Below are 22,336 nucleotides of genomic sequence, written 5' to 3'. Positions count from 1 at the left end.
TAAGGCTCCATGCATGCTAGCATTTTTTTAAAGCTCAAAAAAAATGCTGGGTAAAAATCGCTGGTAATAGCATTTTTTTATTAGCGTTTAAGTAGTGCTTAGGAGCATCAGTGTTTTATTTGCGTTTTTACAGTACATATAGGAAAAAAAAAGCTATAAAAACAAGCTGTTAGGAGCTTTCTAGTAGAGTTTAGCATTTTTTTCCTGCTGAAAAAATGCTTAAAAAAAAAAAAAACTCTACAAATTTTTTTTTTCCTGTTCCTAGATGTTGAAATAAAAAAAAAACGTTAATAGAATCAAGTAGTGTGCATGGACACATAGGATAACACTATTTAGCTTCTAGGAGCAGAAAAAAAAATGCTGATAACAGCTTCTAGGAACTTAACGCCTTCACGCCGGCGCCTCTCTGCCCTTTAATGGTTCCAGACGCCGGGAGTTGGGGCGGGGTTCAGAGACAAGTGACCGCCATGACGCGCCGTCACGGCGGTCACATGATCGGAAAAGGTCCCGATCAAAAGAGGAGATCGGGACCTTTCCGTGAGTACAGGACATGTGTGCTGGGAGTGTGCATGTGCGCATGCACATATGTTTTTTTAATAGGACGCAAATGTGCGGCAGCTCGGCGTCTAGGCCCAGACGCCGGGAGGACGCACATTTGTGTGCGACCGGCATGAGGAGGTTAAAAACTAGCTAGTGTGCATGGAGCCTTAGGAAGGCTAAAGGTTAAACACAGATGAATCCAATAAAACCCAGGCATAGTTCATAGCATAGTGGGCTAGACAGTGCAGGTAAAGAAATGGGCAGCACTTGGCAGCCAGACTGGTCCTGAATAGAAACGCTTCCAGTCTTTATTAGGAGCATTAAAATGACAAAAGGTACATCATTTGGCTTTACTTTTTATCTTGAAGAAATCCAGTTACTTTGCTTCCAGCATTTACCAAAAAACTAAAATATCATATTTGGACTGATACTTTAAAGGTTTGACTCTAACCATAAACCTTTTTTTTTTTTTGTTATAATGGGGAAGGTTTAAAATGTCTTTACGTTTTCTTTTCTACTGCTGTTTGTGACTTTATTAGAGGGATTTGCACTGTCTGATAAAAGAACAGAGAGTCCAAAATCTTTTGATAAAAATGGTTCACGGAAAAACAAAATGACAAAACAGTCAATGCATTTCAGGGGTCAGACAAACTCACCCTTCTTTAGGGCTCTGGTTTAAATTTACATCTTAAATTTGCAAGGCATGAACAGGGCCATCTGGCAAGAAAATCCTATCTGACCAGATTCCAATAGCTAAGGAAGTCTGTTGAAGACTGAAGGTGTCCAAATAATGCTTATCCTCAGATCTTGATGAAACTATCAGAATCAGGCATTTATCATGTTATAATGAAACTTTAGTAATTTAATTAAAAGAAGTATAGTCAAAGATATTTTAGCTATACTTCTCCTTTAAGTCACAGGAGTGCAGTTCGTTCTGTACTCTTGTGACCTGTTTTCAGTTGACAGTGGGCTAAAGTCTGCTGTAGACTGACGTCACTCAGCCGATCCAGGCTCTGAAAAGATCCTAACTATATGGTCGTGACCTACCCAGACGTCTGGAATTGCTCCTGGCTCAGTCTCTCAGTGATCTGCTGAGAGCTTGATCCCCCCCCCCCGTCCACTCCCTGCATAGCCCAGCTCTCCAGTGAGTGCTGGCGGGGTAGAGCAGAGAGCTGGAGACTGAGAGTCACGGCTCTCTGTTCAAAGCAGAGGGGAGAAATGGGGAAATCAGCAATTTTTTTTATCACTGCAAAGCCAGCGGGGCAAAGAAGCAGCATTGGATCAATGCTACATCCACCAGGTGAGTATAATTTTTTAGGTCCTGCTATATCACTTCAGACTGGCCCCTCTTTCAGATATAGCTATGTAAAATATTTTTAAAAAGTGCCTATACCATTTAAAATCCAGTAATACACTGGATCACCCAGCTCTGCACAAGCTCTGTTGCGCTCTACTATTAGGTGTTGTGTCGAAAACAACTGACAGCCTAAAGATTTACTGCTGCTCAGGGGCTCCAGGCATCAGCAACATGGCAGCCTCCAGAAAGAAGAAACAGAAGCAATGCTGGAGGTCATTTACAACACACACTAACTTTGGTAGCATAAGTAGTAATGTGGAATGCATGTTCCTTGCTAAAGAACATTATTTTTTAATTTCAAGTTATTATAGTTAAAAGCTCTTCTTTAATGTCCATGATCACTTGTTTTACTGTAGGATGACTAGATACAGATTTGTTAGGGCCCGTGGTACTGACTTTATATATAAAAAAAGAAAAAAAAGGTACTGTCAATGACTACTGCAGTTCTCAGAAAATAGTATTTATAGCTGTTGTAGCAGTTATAGCAAATGCTTCATTGTAACATTTCAAAGAATTGCACACAAAATGTGAGCAGTGTTACATTTACATTGATAAAAGGATACTGGCAAAGAAGGTGAAAAGTCCAATGTGAGAAAGAAGCATGGACTTGACAGTGATACAGTGTAATACTGTGCACCAATGCAGATTGCCTGTAAATCCCCACTCCTTTGTTTACCTAGGTCATAAAACCATGTGCTCAAACAAGACTTCTCTGTCACAAACTTAAACCAATCACTATAACCTGCAGTCAATATACTTCTATTGTGCTACTTATGAGAACACAACACACTCTCTAATTTTTAAAAAAGTAATGTCAACGTTGAAAGCGCCCAAAATTGAGGGGAAAAAAATGTTATCAAATAGACGTAACTTAAAATAAGATAACAATCAAAATGCACTTTTCTGAACAACTCACATGAGCTGAAATCTGGGCACTTTTTCTGTTTCTTCTTATAGCATAGTCTTATGCAGGCCATACATGGGTCGAATTCCGAACGATTGTTCGTCCGAAAATCGACACCGTAGTTCGCTCGGTAATCCGATGGTGCCATCAATGATTTCGAAAATCGGCCGACCAAGTCATAAAGTTCACCCCATATAACAGGTGAAACTTCTGTTCCTTCCAGGTCATGGCTCATGCGCATACTCCAAAAGACATGCTGGTAGGTTAATTGGCTCCTGTCTAAATTGGCCCTAGTATGTGTATGTATGAATGTAAGTTAGGGACCTTAGATTGTACACCCCTTGAGGGTTAGGGACTGATGTGAAGGTACAATATATATATGGAAAAGGCTACATAAAATCGACAGCGCTATATAAGTACCTGTAATAAATAAAATAAATAATTTTTCTTTTCAGAAAAACGATCGTACGATTTGACCATCATTGAGTCGAAAATCGGTCGTTTTTCACGAATTTTCCAACATGCCCGATTACCGAAAATGGGAGGAACCAGTAAAATCGTCCGGTGCCATTGATCCACTAACAGAGCGAAAATCGGCCAATTATTCTTAGGTCCGATTTTAGGATGAAAAATCGGTCGGATTTCGACCCATGTATGGTCGGCATTAGGCCATGTCACTCCAGAAGTTCAGGCCTCATACACACTGGGCAGTTAGCACCGATGCACAAGGGTCCATCATTTCGATTCAGGTGAAAGGTACAGGCATACCATCCAGGACCACTGATGGCAGCCTTCAAAAAGTCTATGAAAGACTGACAGCTTCTGTGGCTGGACAGTACGCACATTCCTGATACCCGCACCTAAATGCCAGAGCATTATGAATGGGGGCTAAATGCCCAGTGTGCGCAAGGAATTGAAATTTGCAGTAAATAAAAATCTCTCAATATTTACTTTGCTGTATATATACACTTGTACATGCAACTACAAATGTGGTGCACCATATTCACTAGCAGCTGCATTGAACAACAAATACACTGGTGGTTGGGTAGCTAGCCCCGAATAGTCAATGAAATGTAATTTGTCCTAGCAAAAACATGTTGGGTATCTGTTTACAATTAATTTGTATATTATGTTTTTTATGGAAATTTTGCACCTGATAAACCATTGTGAAAATACCATGTGACTTAAAAAATTGGAGCTACCACTATTTTATTGTCCAGGGTCTCTGCTTTCAGAAAACATATGTAATAATATAAATGTTTAGGTGATTTAACTAATTCAGGCTTAAAAAAAAAAAAAAAAAAAAAAAATTTAAACGTGTGCAAAGAAGAAAAAAAAATAAAAATGTTACTCAAATATGTATTCTTAAAGTGTTACTAAACCCACAACAGTAAAATCATATAAAAAGTCTACACACCCCTGTTAAAATGTCAGGTTTCTGTGATGTAAAATAATTAGACACATAAATAATTTCAGAACTTTTTCCACCTTTAATGTAACCTGTAAACTGTACAACTCAGTTGAACAACAAACTGAAATCTTTTAGGTGGAGGGAAGTAAAAATAAAACACTAAAATAATATGGTTGCATAAGTGTGCACACCCTTAATCTAATACTTTGTTGAAGCACCTTTTGATTTTATTCCAGCACTCAGTCTTTTTGGGGATGAGTCCATCAGCATGGCACATCTTGACTTGGCACTTGCCCACTCTTCCTTGCAAAAACACTCCAAATCTGTCAGATTGCGAGGCATCTCCTGTGCACAGCCCTCTTCAGATCACCCCACAGATTTTCGATCAGATTCAGGTCTGGGCTCTGGCTGGGCCATTCCAAAATTTTCATCTTCTGGTGAAGCCATTCCTTTGTTGATTTGGATGTATGCTTTGGGTCGTTATCATGCTGAAAGATGAATTTCCCCTTCTTGTTCAGTTTTCTAACAGAAGCCTGGAGGTGTTGTGCCAATATTGACTGGTATTTGGAACTGTTCATAATTCCCTCTACCTTGACTAAGGCCCCAGTTCCAGCTGAAGAACACCAGCCTCAAAGCATGATGCTGCCACCACCGTGCTTCACTGTGGGTATGGTGTTTTTTTGGTGATGTGCTGTGTTGTTTTTGCGCCAAACATATCTTTTGGAATTATGGCCAAAAAGATCAGCCTTGGTTTCATCAGACCATAACACATTTTCCCACATGCTTTTCATAGACTTCACATGTGTTTTTGCAAAATTTAGCCAGGCTTGGATGTTTTTTTTCGTAAGAAAGGCTTCCATCTTGCCACTCTACCCCATAGCCCAGACATATGAAGAATACAGGAGATTGTCGTCACATGTACCACACAGCCAGTACTTGCTAGATATTCCTGCAGCTCCTTTAATGTTGGTGTAGGCTCTTGGCAGTTTCCTAGACCAGTTTTCTTCTTGTCTTTTCATTAATTTTGGAGGGACGTCCAGTTCTTGGTAATGTCACTGTTGCACCATATTTTCTCCACTTGATGATGACTGTCTTCACTGTGCTCCATGGTATATCTAATGTCTTGGAAATGCTTTTGTACCCTTCTTCCGACTGATACCTTTTAACAATGAGATCCCTCTGATGCTTTGGAAGCTCTCTGCAGACCATGGGTTTTGCTGTAGGATGCGACTAAGAAAATGTCAGAAAAGGCCTATTAGGACAGCTGAATTTTATTTGGGGTTAATCAGAGGCGCTTTAAAATAATGGCAGGTGTGTACTGACTCCTATTTAACATGATTTTGAATGTGATTGCTTAATTCTGAAAACTGCTACATCCCCAGTTATAAAAGCGTGTGTACACTTATGAACCACATTATTTTAGATTTTTTATGTTTACTCCCCCCCTCCCCCCCATCCCTAAAAGATTTCAGTTTGTTTTTCAATTGAGCTGTACAGTTTATAGGTCACATTAAAGGTGGAAAATTTTCTTTAAATATTTATCTTTGTCTCTTTTTTAAAATCACAGAAACCTGACATTTTAACAGGGGTGTGTAGATTTTTTTTTATATCCACTGTATATGCAGTAAAGTATGCTTGTTATACTGACTGTGGAACTTAAGAGGGTTAATCCTCTGCACTGTGTAAAAAGGATGTTTGATCCTGAGTTCTCTGATCCTCCTCTTCTTCTACTGTCCCCATTTCATCTCCTGATAGAACACAGCCTCAGGACACTCTGCACATGCTCAGTTTGGTGTGTACTGCTAGAGAGTTTTTTCTTTTTCTTGGGAGGGTGCATGTGATCAGCACAGGGCCAATCAGTACTGTCCAGACAGAGGGTCAGGGGTCTTGCAGCCTCATGGGACAATCAGGGGAGAATTAAAATCCTCCTACAAGATGTAACCAGTGCTCTGCTGGACACTGATAGAAGTCACAAGACTGCTCTAACTGCTTATGAGAAAATGTATTTAGAACTTTATATTTACTAAAATAATTGCAATTCCATGTTCTGTGTACTGTGGGAGACCAGATATAGTGAATGCAGGGTCCTTGGTTTAGTAACACTTTAACTCATAAAGTACCTACTATTGCTCTTACCCTCATCTATATTCTTCTGTTTTTAGCTGCTGAGATCTGACTTCCTGTTGGGAGTGTAACTAAGTTCATTCTCCATGGTCCCCCTTTATATAGCAGTGCAGCCACCTTCTCTCGCTTGCTGCCAAGACAGACCAACAACTATAGACTATGGTATGTGTAGTGTGCATAGAGCAGTGCACATGACTGTAACTAACAGGCACTGTCCATTCCAATCAAATGGAAGTGAAAGGGAAAATGAGAGGTTTGAGAGGTCACAGAGGATGCTACGAGGAGGCAGAAAAACGCAGTAAGAAACAATTTCAAGAAAAAATATTATAAGGCCATTAAGTTTGATATGTATGGATTATTTTTGTAGAATAAGGACATAGCTTAGTATCATTTTAATCCCTTGTTGACCACGAAATACACATGTGTGACAGGGTGGTGGGTAGGCTTTAATGCTTGCATGCTGCACATACACATCCCTGGTACACCGCTGTACTGTGCTCACAGCACACTCACCAAGCTGTCACTTACCAGCTTCTGATCATTGTTTATGATAAGGAGTTGGTGGAAGAGGGTAGCAAGGGGTTAAAGCAGGGGTGTCAAACTGGCGGCCCTCCAGCTGTTGCAAAACTACAAGTCCCATCATGCCTCTGCCTTTGGGAGCCATGCTTGTACCTGTTAATCTTGCAATGCCTCATGGCAATTGTAGTTTGACAGCTGGAGGGCCGTGAGTTAAAGCTTACCTTCAGCCATGGAAAAACCTTTCACTCCTCTGCTTCCTCTACCTTTCCTTTTACACATTTGCAGACATATTTACAAGCTAAATATATTTTTTCTATGCAGCAGCTTCCAATTTCTGATTCTTTACCTACACTAGGATGACATAGGATCCACCACCCTTGCCTCCTGGGATGTTCACATCTCGTGTTTCATTGAGACAAAGTATCATGTGCTTTCAAATCCATGTATGTGCACAAATGCCACATACAACAGTATTATTATTATTATACTGTATTTATATAGCGCCAAAAAGTTTGCTCAGTGCTTTACATTATAGTGGGAGACATTACATGAGACAATACAGTAACAATACAACACACAAGGGGTTTGAGGGCCCTGCTCCTTGGAGCTTACAATCTACAACATATCAGAGCATGTGAGAAATGGAAACCAGGAAGCAACAGGAACAAGAGTTTCATGATGGCGGCATGGAATCAGAGAAGTGCAAGGAGATCTTTTGTTGCAAGGAAGTGGTTAGCAAGTGGTTTTTAATGATCATACAGACAGAATTATTAGACAGATGAAATTATATTTCATCTAGGTAGGAAGTTCATCTTTTATTCTTTAGCTAGTTCTCTTTTTACCTATAGCTTTAGGAATTCTGATGCAAAGCGACAAATAAATGAAGTAATAAAGTTTCAAAGCAAATGGATTGTGAAATACAAATTGGTATTGAGCTTTTCCTGGAGTTACACGAGTAGTTTCTTCCTCAGAAAACGGTTCATACATATTTATCAATCATCCACACACAGGAAATTATGCCCAGTCCAACAATTCATTTTAAAACATATCACCATCCAAAGTCCTTTCTGAAGACTTTGTTCAAATCTTCTGCTTAACCAGTGATAGAGCAGCTTACTGCATGTCATGCCTGGGACTGAATCACCTTTATACTCCACAAAGGCCACTTCCAGACTACCGTACAGTACTTTCAGACCTGCTGAAGGAGAATTTTATTTGCGAGTAAAGAAGAGTTCAATGTGTTCCGACCACTTCAGTCCTTGCAACTGGGAAGCACTTGGCGAATGTAAGGAATGCACAGCGGGCATCTACATTGGCGTTTGCATGTTTCTTTGGTGTACAGGGTCCTATTGTGTTGTCCTATAAGCAAAAGCCTTTACTGTAGGAAGTTCATTCTCATCATACTAAAACACTTCTGAGGTTTTATTTAAAGTGATTCTAAAGGTTGTAATAAAAAAAAAAAAAAACAAAAAACACTAAACAAACATGTTATACTTACCTGATCTGTGCAATGGTTTTGCACAGAGCAACCCTGATCCTCTTTTTTTGGGTCCCCCGCCAGTGGTCCTGACTCCTCCCTCCTGCACAGTGCCCCCAACAGCAAGCCTGTTGCTACTGTGGCACTCTAGCAGGTTTGCTCCTGAGCCATGCTCTTGTGAATGGACATTGTCTCGGTCCCGCTTTCTCCTCATTGGCTAACTGACTGTGATTGACAGCAGCAGGAGCCAAAGGTTCCCGCTACTGTGTGAGCCAATGAGGAGAGAGAGGGGCCGAGACAATGTTCATTCACAGGCGCACAGCTCAGGAGTGAGCCTGCTTGAGTGCTCCAATAGCAAGAGGCATGCTGATGGGGGCACTCTGCAGGAGGGAGATGCCAGCACCACTGATATCATGCACACTGAGATGGGGCTCAGGTAAGTATAAGGGAGTGCGCTGCACCCAGAAGGTTTTTTACCTTAATGCATAGAATGAATTAAAGGAGAAATAGAGCCAAAGCTCTTTTGGCTGTACTTCTCCTGAGGATCACAGGAGTGCAGTACATTCTGCACTCCTGTGACCCATTTTCAGCTAAAAGAGGGCTGAAGCCTGCTGTCGGCTGACATCCCTCAGCCAGTCCACACTGGGGAAAGATCCCATCTTTAAAGTGGGGATCCAACCCAGAGCCTGGGATCTGGCTCAGCCTTTCAGCAATACGCTGAGAGCCTGAGCCAGTCATTCCCTCCACAGGCCAGTGTTCCAGTGAATGCGTGGGGGGCAGAGCAGACAGCGGTGACTGACAGATCGGCTGTGAGAACTCAGCAATCAGCAGTCAAGTGATTGTTGAATTCTCACCCTTAGAGCCGGAGGGGGAAGGATCCTGCATCGAACCTAGGTAAGTATGATTTGGGAAAAAAAAATCTCTTTTTTTTTTAAGGTAAAAAACCATGTGCCTTTAGAACCAATTTAAAGTGGCTATAAACTTCAGACATGAAATATGAACAAATCATATCCTTCTATAGTGTGTACTTGTCTCAGTCCAGAGCATTAAGTGTAATTTCTGTCCACCACCTCATTTCTCTGCTATCAGCACAAGTCACTCCTGACAAGCTTTCCTGACACCAAGAAAAAAAACAAGGTAACAGGGGAGCTCCAGCACACAGCCAGTGATTGACAGCCTCAGTATTGCTCTTGTGTGCTGTGTGTGTGTGTGTGGGGGGGGGTCCCTTCCCTCCAACCGTCAGCTCTGCTCACTGAGGGAAACTTCACCTCACCTGAAAGCTCAGACAAGCTGTATAAATAGTCTAGTCAGATGAGACCAAATTGAACTCTCTGGATGCTATAATACACACCATGTTTGGAAGTCAAATGGCACTGCACATCACCCCAAAAACACCATACCAACAGTGAAGTTTGGAGGTGGGAACATCATGGCGTGGGGCTGTTTTTCAGCATATGGCACTGGCAAACTTCATGTCATTGAAGGAGGATGAATGGAAAAACATACCAAGACATTCTTGATAAAAATCTGCTGCCATCTACCAGGATGATGAAGATGAAATGAGGGTGGACATTTCAGCAAGACAATGATCCCACACAAAAACCAAGGAAACTCACAATTAGTTTCAAAGAAAGAAAATAAAGCTGCTAGAATGGCCCAGCCAATCACCTGACTTGAATCCAATAGAAAATCTATGGAAAGAACTAAAGATAAAGTTCATAGAAGAGGCCAACAGAACCTTCAAGACTGTTTGTGTGGAAGAATGGGCCAAAATCGCACCCAAGCAATGCATGCGACTAGCTTCTCCATATAGGAGGCTATCATTACCAACAATGGATTTTGTACAAAGTATTATAAAAATTTCAGTTAGCGTGTTCAATACTTTTTCCCTGTATCATTCCATTTTATTACACATAACAAATTTCTGAACGTATTGATTTTAGTTTCTGCGTATGTATGGTTGTTACTGACAAATTTCATGCCAATAGCACCTTTAGAAATATAATTACTGAGAAAAATGGTGATGTATACTTTTTTTATCCACTGTGTATAGCAGGATTTGTTTAACCTCTGTGTATGACCTGAGGCCAGTTACTTCTCTGGGTATAGGTATGGGTTTATACACACTTTAATAACCGTCCTTGACTTTACTGCTAGGTTTTGAGGACCACTCCCCTCTTCTGTGGCCTTTATTTTCATGCTTGTTTTTAGGCCTGGCAAAGTAGGTTAATTGTTGAAATCCTATTTAAAGTGTATGTTGCCCCAACAATTACCATTCCTTATATGTGTTTGGTGAAGCATATAGTCCTCAGTAAATATAGCTTTTAAAATCTTTATTTTATATGTTGCTGCTAAAACTCTGATGACCCTACCAGTTCCCATTGGTTGCAGTTTTGAACTTCCCTTGTTCTGTAGATTCATGTTGGTGTGGTCAGTTTGCATCCCTGAGATTGCTGCTACAACATACAGGATACTGTGCCAAACCATGGCATGCCTGTAACTCCCATAGTCAGTTTTGCAGTTTTCAGAGACTAGTTCCCCAAAAGATTCACCTGCTTTGTGATTTAGACTGGATGGCAGTGGGGGATTGTATAGCTGCTAGTTTGTCAAATAGTCAGTCTCATGGTTCCCAGTCAGGCTCCACCTCCCTTCTGATTGCCAGCAAATGGCAGTGAGCAGATTCTATTGCCAATATTGGGCTGAATAGTGACTGTGCCTCACTGTACCACTCTCTGCCAAAAGAGGCAGGGATCACACTGAACATCCTCCTGCTACACTGCACTGCTGTCTGCTGAGTCACTGGGTGCTAGAATGCCAGCAGCTGCCAGCATCCTAGCAACCCAGGAGGCCCGTGCAGGAAGCTGTCCTATTCATGACAGCTTCCCAGCATACACATTTCCCACAACCAAACTCCTTGCCTCATACACATGATGAGAATATCAGACAAATGATCGTCCGCTTTTCTTTGTATGCTAGTCTCATATCGAAAATGAAGAGGTTACTAAAGTTACGAAAATTCTTGTACGACAGAATACAACTTCAGAAATGATGCAGTGTATTTACTGTATTCTTTCGTTTCTGAGCATGTGGTTTTGGTTGCTTGATTTTTTGCGGACAAATACTGTACTGATTAAACAAAAATCGTTTGTTCTGTTATCGTACAAGAAAATGTTTTGTGCTTGTCCCCTCGGACAATCAGATTCAGACGATCAATTCGAAAGCGGTATTTTTCGTCTACGACACACTCTATGAGTTCCAGGGAATGTAATTCCTGTGAACTCATACATCATCAGTGGTTGCCCAATGGCCAAAGATGATGGCTGTGGAATCTTGAAGGAGTGGCAGCAAAAAGGATGATCATATCCTGGAACCATCATTGCTGGAGGACAACATTTTTACAGCAATCTGCCATAGCAACCTACATATTTATTTCAGCACAGGTTTTAACAATTCATACCAACTAAGGCTTTGTCTGACCCCATTTCTATCAAATGACAGACACCAAACTGATACCAATTGTTATAATTCCATATAGCAACTAGACACTGTCCTTTTATAAAATAGAGGTGAATTAGGTGCTATTGAAGTTTCAATCATTTTAACCACAAGTACCACTCCTGTTACACACCTTCAGGTGTACGTTTAATAAACTGTTAATTCTTGAATTATCACGGTTCTCTTAACACTCTCTAACACAGTCGAATTTCACTCCTGCTTTGAGGCTGTTTAATAAACTGAGTCATTTAAAGTGATTCCAAAGGCTCAAAGTTTTTACCTTCATGCATTCTATCCTTGAAGGTAAAAAAACCTTCTGTGTGTAGCAGCCCCCCAGCCCCTCCGAACACTTACCTGAGCCCCCTCTCGATCCAGCGATGTCCATGAGAGCCTCGGTTCCCCAAGGACTCTCACTCCTGATTGTCCATTGTCTCCTGCTGCTGTCAATCACAGCCAGTGAGCCAATCAGGAGAGCGAGGGGGTGGGTTCGAGCCACAGCTCTGTGTGTGAATGGACGCACAGAGAGCGGCTCAGAGCAAAGCCTGTTCAGGTGCCCCCATCGCAAGCTGCTTGCTCTGGGGGGCACCAAACAGGAGGGGGGCCAGGAGCACCGGCGGGGGACCTGAGAAGATCTGAGGAGGATTCGGGCTGCTCTGTGCAAAACCATTACACAGAGCAGGTAAGTATAACATGTTTGTTATTTCTTTAAAAAAACAAAAAACAATAAGACTTTAGTATCTCTTTAACTCCAGGTCTTGTGATAAGTTATGTTAACTAGCAGCATGTTATCACTTTGTTAGAGAGTGAAAGGAATTATTCAGGCTCTGAGGGCCCATTCATGCCAGCTCTGTTTAATAAGCATTTGCTGGTGTGTGTTGTGTAAGGGAGGTGCAATGGCTTTTTACAATGAATTGTACTATGTACCTTTTCTTTTCTCATTCTTACTCTAATGAAATGTCACAATATGAGATTTCACTCATTTCTATGCACCGCAGCTTTTTGCGATGCGGCATAGTGCACGACAGCATGGTGCAGCATGTAAAAATGCAGCATGTCGCACGTTTCCAAATGCAGCACCTTGTTGTGAACTGAACATAAGGAAAAATGCCTTTTCTATGCACTGGGACTGCGTTGGGCAAAACAGCCCAATGCATATGTTGTAAATGGACTCATACTCTGCATTAAAGTATACTGTATTTGTTTTTACAGAAAAGACTGCACCTATTGAAGAGGAAGTATACTGTCTCTGAGCACCTAAAATTAATACGCCATTTAACTTATTTTTAATATTCAAAGCAAACTTTCCCATCCATCCTTGTCTCCATGCTTTATTTTGTTGAGGAATCACTTTGAACCCCCCCTTCCCTTTCCCAGCCTTTCTGTCCATGGTCATCTTGAGTAAGGGCAGGCGATTCATGTAGTATTTACTCCCTGGAATCCATCTGCCCTTATCTCAGGCATGCAGACAGGAGAGCATGCTTAGCTGAAAAAAAACTTTCCTCCCAGCCTCTAGATAAAAGAAAAAAAAATGCCTATGAAGACTACTGGGATGTACAACGTCATTTTGGTCTAGGCCAGAAACCAGGAAGTACCGTATTTTTTGCTCCATAAGACGCACCTGACCATAAGACGCACCTAGGTTTTAGAGGAGACAAACAAGAAAAAAAATATTCTGAACCAATGGACTGCGGACACAGCACAGGGGATGACCAGAGACTGCGGACACAGCACAGGGGATGACCAGAGACTGCGGACACAGTACAGGGGATGACCAGAGACTGTGGACATAGTACAGAAGACCAGAGACTGCAGACAGTGCAGGGGATGACCAGAGACTGCAGACAGTAAAGGAGATTACCAGAGACTGCAGACAGTAAAGGAGATTACCAGAGACTGCAGACAGTAAAGGAGATTACCAGAGACTGCAGACAGTAAAGGAGATTACCAGAGACTGCAGACCTTTGGGGAGGGAGGGGGATCGGGTACCTGAATTTGACAGGTACCCGCTCCCACTTCCGCGGAGTTGTCCTTCCTTCTTCCCGCGGCGGCTTCTGTGACAGCCGGATGCCCACTGCGCATGCGTGAGAAGCGCTGCGCTTTGTGAATGGCCCGGAGCCTTCTGGGACCTGCCATGTGTCCCAGAAGACACCGGACCATTCACAAAGCGCGGCGCTTCTCGCGCATGCGCAGTGGGCACCCGGCTGTCACAGAAGCCGCCCCGGGAAGACTGCAGTGCTGGAGCGAGGAACAGGTAAGGTCCTGCAGGAGAGAAGGGGCCGGCCCGATATTCTGACATGGTGGCGGCGGAAATACCGGACCGGCCGCTTTACATTCGCTCCATAAGACGCACTTACATTTTCCCCCCTTTTTTGGGGGGAAAAAAGTGCGTCTTATGGAGCGGAAAATACGGTAACTGAATTGTTAAAAAAAAAAGTTTAAAAACAATTAAATATAACATACCTTCTTATTTATACAGAGAGGAAAATAATTATTCGATCCCCTGCAGATTTTGTAAGTTTACTCACAAAGAAATGAAGGGTCTATATAAATAAATAAAATAATGTTTATCATAGGTGTATTTTAAATGATAGAGACAAAACATCAACAGAAATCCAGAAAGAAACACACGATACAAATAAATTGAGTTGCAGTTCAGTGAGTAAAACAAGTATTTGATCCCCAAGCAACACGTGACTTAGTACTTGGTGGAGAAACCCTTGAAACCCTTGATGGCGAGCACAGAGGTAAGACGTTTCTTCTAGTTGGTTACCAGGTTTGCACACATCTCAGTGATTTTGGTCCACTCTTCTTTACAGATCTTCTCTAAATTCTTAAGGTTTTTTGGCTGTCCCTTGGCAACTTGAAGTTTCAGCTCCCTCCATAAATTTTCTATAGGATTAAGGTCTGGAGACTGGCTAGGCCACTACATGACTTTAATGTGCTTCTTCTTGAGTCACTCCTTTGTTGCCTTGGCGGTATGTTTTGGGTTATTGTCATGCTGGAAGACCCATCCACGACCCATCTTTAGCGTTCTGGCTGAGGGAAGAAGGTTCTTATCCAAGATTTTACATTACATGGCCCCATTCATTGGCCCCTCAATGCGGCAAAGTCGGCCTGTACCTTTAACAGAGAAACAGCCCCAAAGTATAATGTTTCCACCTCCATGCTTGACTGTAGGGATGGTGTTCTTAGGCTCATAGTCAGCATTTTTCTTCCTCCAAACACAGCAAGTCGAGTTAATGCCAAAGAACTCAATTTTGGTCTCATCTGACCTCAGCACTTTCTCCCAATCCTTCTCTGAATCATTTAGATGTTCATTGGCAAACTTCAGATGGGCCTGTACATGTGCTTTCTTGAGGAGGGGAACCTTGCAGGCGCTGCAGTAATCCATGGCGGCATATTGTGTTACCAATGGTTTGTTTGGTGACTGTGGTCCCAACTGCCTTGAGATCATTCAGAAGCTCCTCCAGTGTGAATCTGGGCTGATCCCTCACTTTTCTCGTGATCATCCTTACCCCATGAGGCAAAATCTTGCATGGCGCTCCAGACCGAGGGAAATTGATGGTTATTTTGTATTTCTTCCATTTGCGAATAATCACTCCAACAGTTGTCTCCTTTTCACCAAGCTTCTTGCTGATGGTCTTGTAGCCCATTCCAGCCTTGTACAGGTCTACAATTCTGTCAATGATGACCTTTGACAGCTCTTTGGTCTTGCCCATGGTGGTGCCCAAGAAAGAGATTCTGTGGACAGGTGTCTTTTATGCACATAACAAGTTGTCATTAGGAGCACCTTCTTACATTGACAGAAGTTATCTGTGTACCACATGAGCACATAGTCAGTCTGTGGGAGCCAGAATGATTGTTGGTTGGTAGGGGATCAAATACTTATTTTACTCACTGAACTGCAACTCAATTTATAACATTTGTATCGTGTTTTTTCTGGATTTTTGGTTGATATTCTGTCTCTATCAAATACACCTATGATAAAATTTATAGATCCTTAATTTCTTTGTAAGTGGGCAAACTTACAAAATCTGCAGGAGATCAAATAATTGTGTACTGTATACTAATCCTAGCAGCATAAGCATTATAGTTAATAGTCAATGTTGATGGAGAGAGCTTAGTTCCACTTTAAGGCCACTTTCACACAAGTGTAGCACAATATCTGGCATCGCGCACAGGCACTTTTTTTTTTTTAACACTGTCACGTTTCGCGAGCAAGACAGCCGTTCATTCCGATAGACTGTCCTATGCACAACAAATGTGGCAATGATGCCCATGTACCTTTCTAAGCTTTATTCATTCTGTACTTTTAATACACCATTTTCTTGCATGCTTTACGTGCACAAGAATGCACTTTGACATGACAGTACCCAAATATAACCTCGATCTGAAACCTCAGAAGTCTCCCCGCTTACAGGAATAACAGGACAAAGGAATATGTAATTATATTTATAAGCACTCACAATACCATGTTGAAAAATAACAAAAGTATTGCCTATAGTATATCCCTTGTAGCACTGCTTGCTTTCAATTTTGAATCTTAACTTAAAAAATGGTATCCGACTGGTTTCTAGGGCTAACTCCTCTATTCTCCTGTGCACTGAACTATTAGCCAATGCCTAAAAAGCAGATGAAAAATGTGAATATTTCTTGCATTAACCAAAAGATCACCTTTAAAGTGGTAGTAAACTCCTAGCATAAAAAGAGTGGCTTACCTTAAAACGAAGCCCTCCAGCGGCGTGCTGTCACCGCTAACAGGGCTTCCATCTTCACCGGTCTTCCTTCTGCATTTGCGCACCTCCGGGTCGCCATGTTGTCACTCCCCCACATGTGCTAAGGAGTCATGGTCGCGGCACAGAACTCTGAATTGACAGCACACTCAGTGTGCGTCAATTTAGAGCGCAGTGCGTATGTGCCGTTGATGTCACCGCCTGCTTCAAGTGTGAATATTATCCTTAACAAGTTTAGGAGTCATTCACTATACCTACAAGTAAGCCTTATTATAGACTTACCTGTAGGTACAAGTTAAAAAGCAGGAGTTTACTACTGCTATAAGTAGTCTTAAAAACCATCCCCTTGTCTTCAGTGAGATTATGACAATTATTATGTAAATGCAATCTTCTCAGCCAGTGCTTGGTGTAAATATGAGATTTTCAATTCATCCATATCGGGAGTGTCAATATCTGGATCCACAAGCTGATTACAGGTAGTGGGACAAATCATAACCACAAAACTATTTCTATGTACGTCTCCCTAAAGGTGGCCATAGATGCTTGATTTCATTATACGATCAATGTACAATAATCTGATCAAAATCACAAACTATTTCTGTCAAAGTATATCTAAAATCAAAGCTCTTCTATCGTTTTGGATAGAGGGGGGAAAGGATTTGAACCCCTGTCACATTTTAAGAGTGGTCTGTGTCTAAGTTAGGGAGACCCTTGTTTGCCCAGGTGTCCACTGTCCCTGGGACAAGAAAAGCAATGAGAAATCCAAAATTTTACAGGAAAAGAGATGGAAAATCTTTTTATGGGACAACTGTCTAAAAGAGAATCTTCTCTCAGCTCTACAGTACAGGAAGTGAAGGGAAACATCTCCCCACTGAAACATAGGCAGCAAAAAACTTGATAAGGTTTTCTAAACATTCTATACAAAAGTAAAACAAACGTTGGGGCTTTAGTTACACTTTAAGGCTTGTTCAATCTTGGAAAAGTGATCTGCGGTAGATAATTTTTCAGAGTACAGGTGGTACAGCCTATCAAATCCACATTCTCCGATACATTTGATGCAATGGAAAGCACTGTGGCCATGGCATATGAACAGCCTGCTTTGGCTGTTTGTTAGGCTTTAGGTGGGTAATCAAGGCACGTTAAAACTGTGGCTCAACCACCTGTTTTTATTGCCCTCTGAGGCCTAAAGCAGTAGTTAAAGTAGAATTAAAAGCAAAACATGTATTTTTTTTTCATTTTGGCTAGAATAAGGGAGGGTTATAACCGCTGTCAAATTTCTGCCATCTATATCTAATTGTGGAGACTTCTTGTACCATAGCCAACACAGAAGTGAGAGGAAATCTCTCCACAGTGAGCAAATCCCTGGTTGTCACCAGAACTAGTGTCCCCACTGGAAGATTTCCCTTCTGTTACTTTTCTGGTGAAAACCCAAAATTTCAAATTTTCGCTTTCACTCCTGGAGTTAATGGGAAACAGCAAAATAGAGAGCCTGAACATCCCTAATACAGGGATGCGCAATTTATATCGCACGATGCCCAGGACACGCAGTTCCGGGTGCCGGGCAGGTAATTCTTTTTCTTTACATTTTGCCCTACTGTTGCAAAATAGCAGGGTTTACTTGTCAGGTGGCAGCATTCAGCTGTTTGCTCGAATGCTTCCACACAGCACGGTAAGGTACAAACCAGCCCGTCGCTATGTATCCTGGGCTCCACTTGCCCATCTGCAGGCCTAGTACCAGCATAGCGGTATCCCCATCTTCTTCCTGACCCAGAAGTGACACATACGACAGCACTTCCAGGTCCCTGTTGACAGTGTCCCCCAGCCACCAAGACTGGGAAAGAATGTAATGCAGTGTGATCTGCACTGCATCACATTCAGTGGTGCACAGACAGGACATGCAGGGACTTTTAGTGGGCATAAGGCATAGTGACCAGAGGCGTCCCTAGGGTTGGTGTCACCCGGTGCGGTAACACGTAGTGTCACCCCTCCAGAGAGGAAGGAGCGGTGCCGGTGTAGCGGTAAAAGGAGTATCCCGTGTAGATATGCATCCCCTGAAGCAACTGCGCATGTGCCAGTTTCAGGCCAAAGAAACTGATCTCCAAATTTAGCACAGAGCTGCCACAGTTAACCCATTACAGGCTTCAAACAGTTGAAGCTGATCCCGCGGATCACTATGGGTTGCAAGATCAGTTAACCCCGTATATGTTGAACCTATACGGGGTTAACTGATCTTGCAACCCATAGTGATCAGCCTGTAAGGGGTTAACTGTGGCAGCTCTGTGCTAAAGTTGGAGATCGGTTTCTTCGGCCTGAAACTGGCACATACGCAGTTGCTTCAGGGGATACATATCTTCACAGGATACTCATTTTACTGCTACACCGGGGGCAGCTGTGACTGTGCCAGGATTCCAGGAACACCCCAATAACTGGCAAGGACCTTCACAGAGCCCAGAAGCTCTGCTGGCATCCTGCTCCCCCTGTGATGGTGTCACCCAGTGCGGCCCGCATTCCCCTAGGGACGCCACTGATGGTGACTACGTCACAGAATTCAAGGTCTGTTTCATATGTGTGGCCAGGGAGTGGTAACTTTAGGGAATTGAGCTCTGGTTTTACTGCCAACCCCCCCACAACTGCCCACCTACCTAAAGTCAACAATACAACTAAAACCTTCAGTGTGCAGCAGCAGCCCACCCAATACTTACTTGAGCCCCATTGTGATCCAGTGATGTGCACGAGAGCACCAGCTCTCTGGGGGCTCTCCCTCTTAATTGGCTGAGACAGCAGTGGGAGCCAATGGCTCCCGCTACTGTCAATTACAGTCAATAAGGAGAGAGAGAGGTGGGGACGAGCTGCAGCTCTGCATGTGAAGTGATACGCAGAGCAGCGGCTCAAGTGCCCCATAGCAAGCGGTTTGCTCTGGGGGCACTCGGCAGGAGGGAGAGACCAGGAGTGCCAGTGATTTGCACAAGAGCACTAGCTCTCTGGGGACTCTCGCTCTTCATTGGCCGAGACAGCAGCGCCGGTGTAGCAGTAAAATGAGTATCCCGTGAAGATATGTATCCCCTGAAGCAGCTGTGTATGTGCCAGTTTCAGGCCAAAGAAACCGATCTCCAACTTTAGCACAGAGCTGCCACAGTTAACCCCTTACAGGCTGATCACTAAGGGTTGCTCCCGCTGCTGTCAATTACAGCCAATAAGGAGAGAGAGGGGCGGGGACGAGCTGCGGCTCTGCATGTGAATCGATACGCAGAGCAGCGGCTCTGGTGCCTCATAGCAAGCTGTTTGCTCTGGGGGCACTCGGCAGAAGGGAGAGGCCAGGAAGGGACCCAAGAGGCGAATCGAGGCTGCTCTGTGCAAAACCACTGCACACAGCAGGTAAGTATAGACATGTTTGTAATTTTTTCTTATTCAAAATAAAATTGCCTTTAAAATCACTTGAACCTCTGACAGGGGCAGCTTAGCCACACTCTGAAAAGCAATCCACCATGGATCACTTTTCAGAGCAAAGAGATAGTGTGAACCTACCCTAAATGTGTGGAGATCTTTGCAAAGTCAGTTTACAAACTTCAGAATAGGAGCAGAGTGGGAATGACTGAAATCCAGTGTGGAAATCAATGTATGCTTTGAGGCCAGACCACAGAAGCCAAGAGTTACCCCACAGAGATGAAGGCAGCGCCCCCTGTCAGGGCCCCCCTCACCTGCACTCAGTCAGGCCCAGGACACTCCATGCAGACAGGTGACCTGCCCCCAATCACATACCCTGTCCGCTGACACTCACCCTGTCACTGCTGTTGTCGTGCTCGGGCTCCCCCGGGCCTCTCCTCCGGAGCTCAGACATGTCGCTGTGTGTGGTGATGAGGGCTCCGGATTAGTAGCAGGTAAGTAGATGGAGAGATCAGTGCGGAGGGGGCGGGTCCTGGCACTCCCGGAAGAAGTGCGGGCTCCTCTACTCCCAGCCCGTTACCAAGGGACACCAAGGGCTTCACTGCTAGCGCGGGCTGTCCTGGAGGTGACGGTGAGCTGCACCTTCCCCTCCTCTCCCCTCTGACAGCAGGGCGGGGCGAGCTCAGTGAGGAAGGGCCACTGTCCATTCACATCGTACTGGGAGTGGCCATGTGAGAAACGTGGGGAGGGGCCACGGCACATCATAAACAACACACAGCGCTCAGGAATACTTAACACTGGCTGCTGTGTACGAGAGCTGAGTCAGAGCCTGTGACCACACCGAGCGATGGAATGTGCTCTTCATCGCCACCTTCCCGACGTCCCTCCATTCCCACACACGTTCCATTGTTTCCTAATGACTGCACAACGTGCAGGATAACACTACAATCTATTAGATTGTAAACTCCCAAGATAAGGGCCCTCCCGACCCTCGTATTGAGCTGCATCGTTGCTGTATTGGCTCCCTTTATATTGGAAACTGTTGGTGGCATTATATCAATCATGTATAATAATACAATAGCGCCCTCTAGGGAATGATCAGACTTCTTGCTGGTCTGTAGGAGACAGGGAGTGCAAACACTGCAGAATGGTGATTTACAGGGCTGGATCTATCTATCTGATCTGAGAGTACAGTCATGGGGTATAATGTCAGCACTGTGTGTGAGTCACTGACAGTCTGTCACAAAGTCTCAGGACCCGGGAAACACTATTATGTATTAGGTTTTGATTACATTAGGATGATTAAACACAACATGTTTCCCGTTATATCAGATGCCACTATCAGAGTCCACATTTAGATCGGGTGTCCTAATCACAGTCCCTCTTTACATCATGGCTACTCATCAGAGTTCCCCTTTACATCAGGTTATCACCAGAGTGCCCCCTTACATCAGGTGTCCCCATCTGAGTGCCCCTTTACATCAGGTGTCCTTATCAGAGTGCCCCCTTACATCAGGTGTCCCCATCTGAGTACCCCCTTACATCAGGTGTCCCCATCTGAGTTCCCCATTACATCAGGTGTCCCCATCTGAGTGCCCCCTTACATCAGGTGTCCCCATCTGAGTTCCCCATTACATCAGGTGTCCTTATTAGAGTGCCCTCTTACATCAGGGTCTCCATCACAGTGCCCCATTACATCAGGTGCCCCTATCAGAGTTCCCCCTTATATCAGGTTCCCCATCAGTTTGCCCCCTTACATCAGGTGTCCTCATCTGAATGCCCCATCACATCAGCTGTCCTCATCAGAGTGCTCCCTTACATCAGTGTTCCTAATAAAGTCCCCCCTCACATCAGTTGTCTTTATCAGAGTGTCTCCTTACATATGATAATTTGTCCCTTTCAGAGTGCCTCCTTACATCAGGTGTCCCCATCTGTGTGCCCCATTACATCAGGTGTCCTTATTAGAGTGCCCTCTTACATCAGGGTCTCAATCAGAGTGCCCCATTACATCAGGTGCCCCTATCAGAGTTCCCCCTTACATCAGGATCCCCATAAGTTTGCCCCCTTACATCAGTGTCCCCATCAAAGTGCCCCCTTACATCAGGTGTCCTCATCTGAATGCCCCATCACATCAGCTGTCCTCATCAGAGTGCCCCCTTACATCAGTGTTCCTAATAAAGTCCCCCCTCACATCAGTTGTCTTTATCAGAGTGTCTCCTTTCATATGATAATTTGTCCCTTTCAGAGTGCCCCCTTACATCAGGTGTCCCCATCTGAGTGCCCCATTACATCAGGTGTCCCTATCAGAATGTCCCTTACATCAGGTGTCCCCATCTGAGAGCCCTATTACATCAAGTGTCCCCATCTGAGTGCCCCATTACATCAGGTGTCC

General features: G+C 43.6%; 1 protein-coding gene across 1 annotated transcript in view; it reads right to left on the bottom strand.

Moving 5' to 3' along the window:
- Window positions 1-20,656, bottom strand: part of CDS1 (CDP-diacylglycerol synthase 1) — a 102,480-nt gene extending 81,824 nt beyond the window's left edge. The window contains exon 1 of the mRNA XM_089670534.1: window positions 20,339-20,656. Coding sequence (XP_089526660.1) covers window positions 20,339-20,398 — 60 coding nt within the window. The 5' untranslated portion in view covers window positions 20,399-20,656. The remainder of the gene's footprint in view (window positions 1-20,338) is intronic.
- Window positions 20,657-22,336: the final 1,680 nt, after the last annotated feature.

The sequence above is a fragment of the Staurois parvus genome, unplaced genomic scaffold (genome assembly GCF_062004578.1).
Source record: "Staurois parvus isolate SC_StPar_1 unplaced genomic scaffold, SC_StPar_1.0 ptg000091l, whole genome shotgun sequence".
Taxonomy (NCBI): Eukaryota; Metazoa; Chordata; class Amphibia; order Anura; family Ranidae; genus Staurois; species Staurois parvus.
This window is presented reverse-complemented; position numbering and strand designations above follow the sequence as displayed.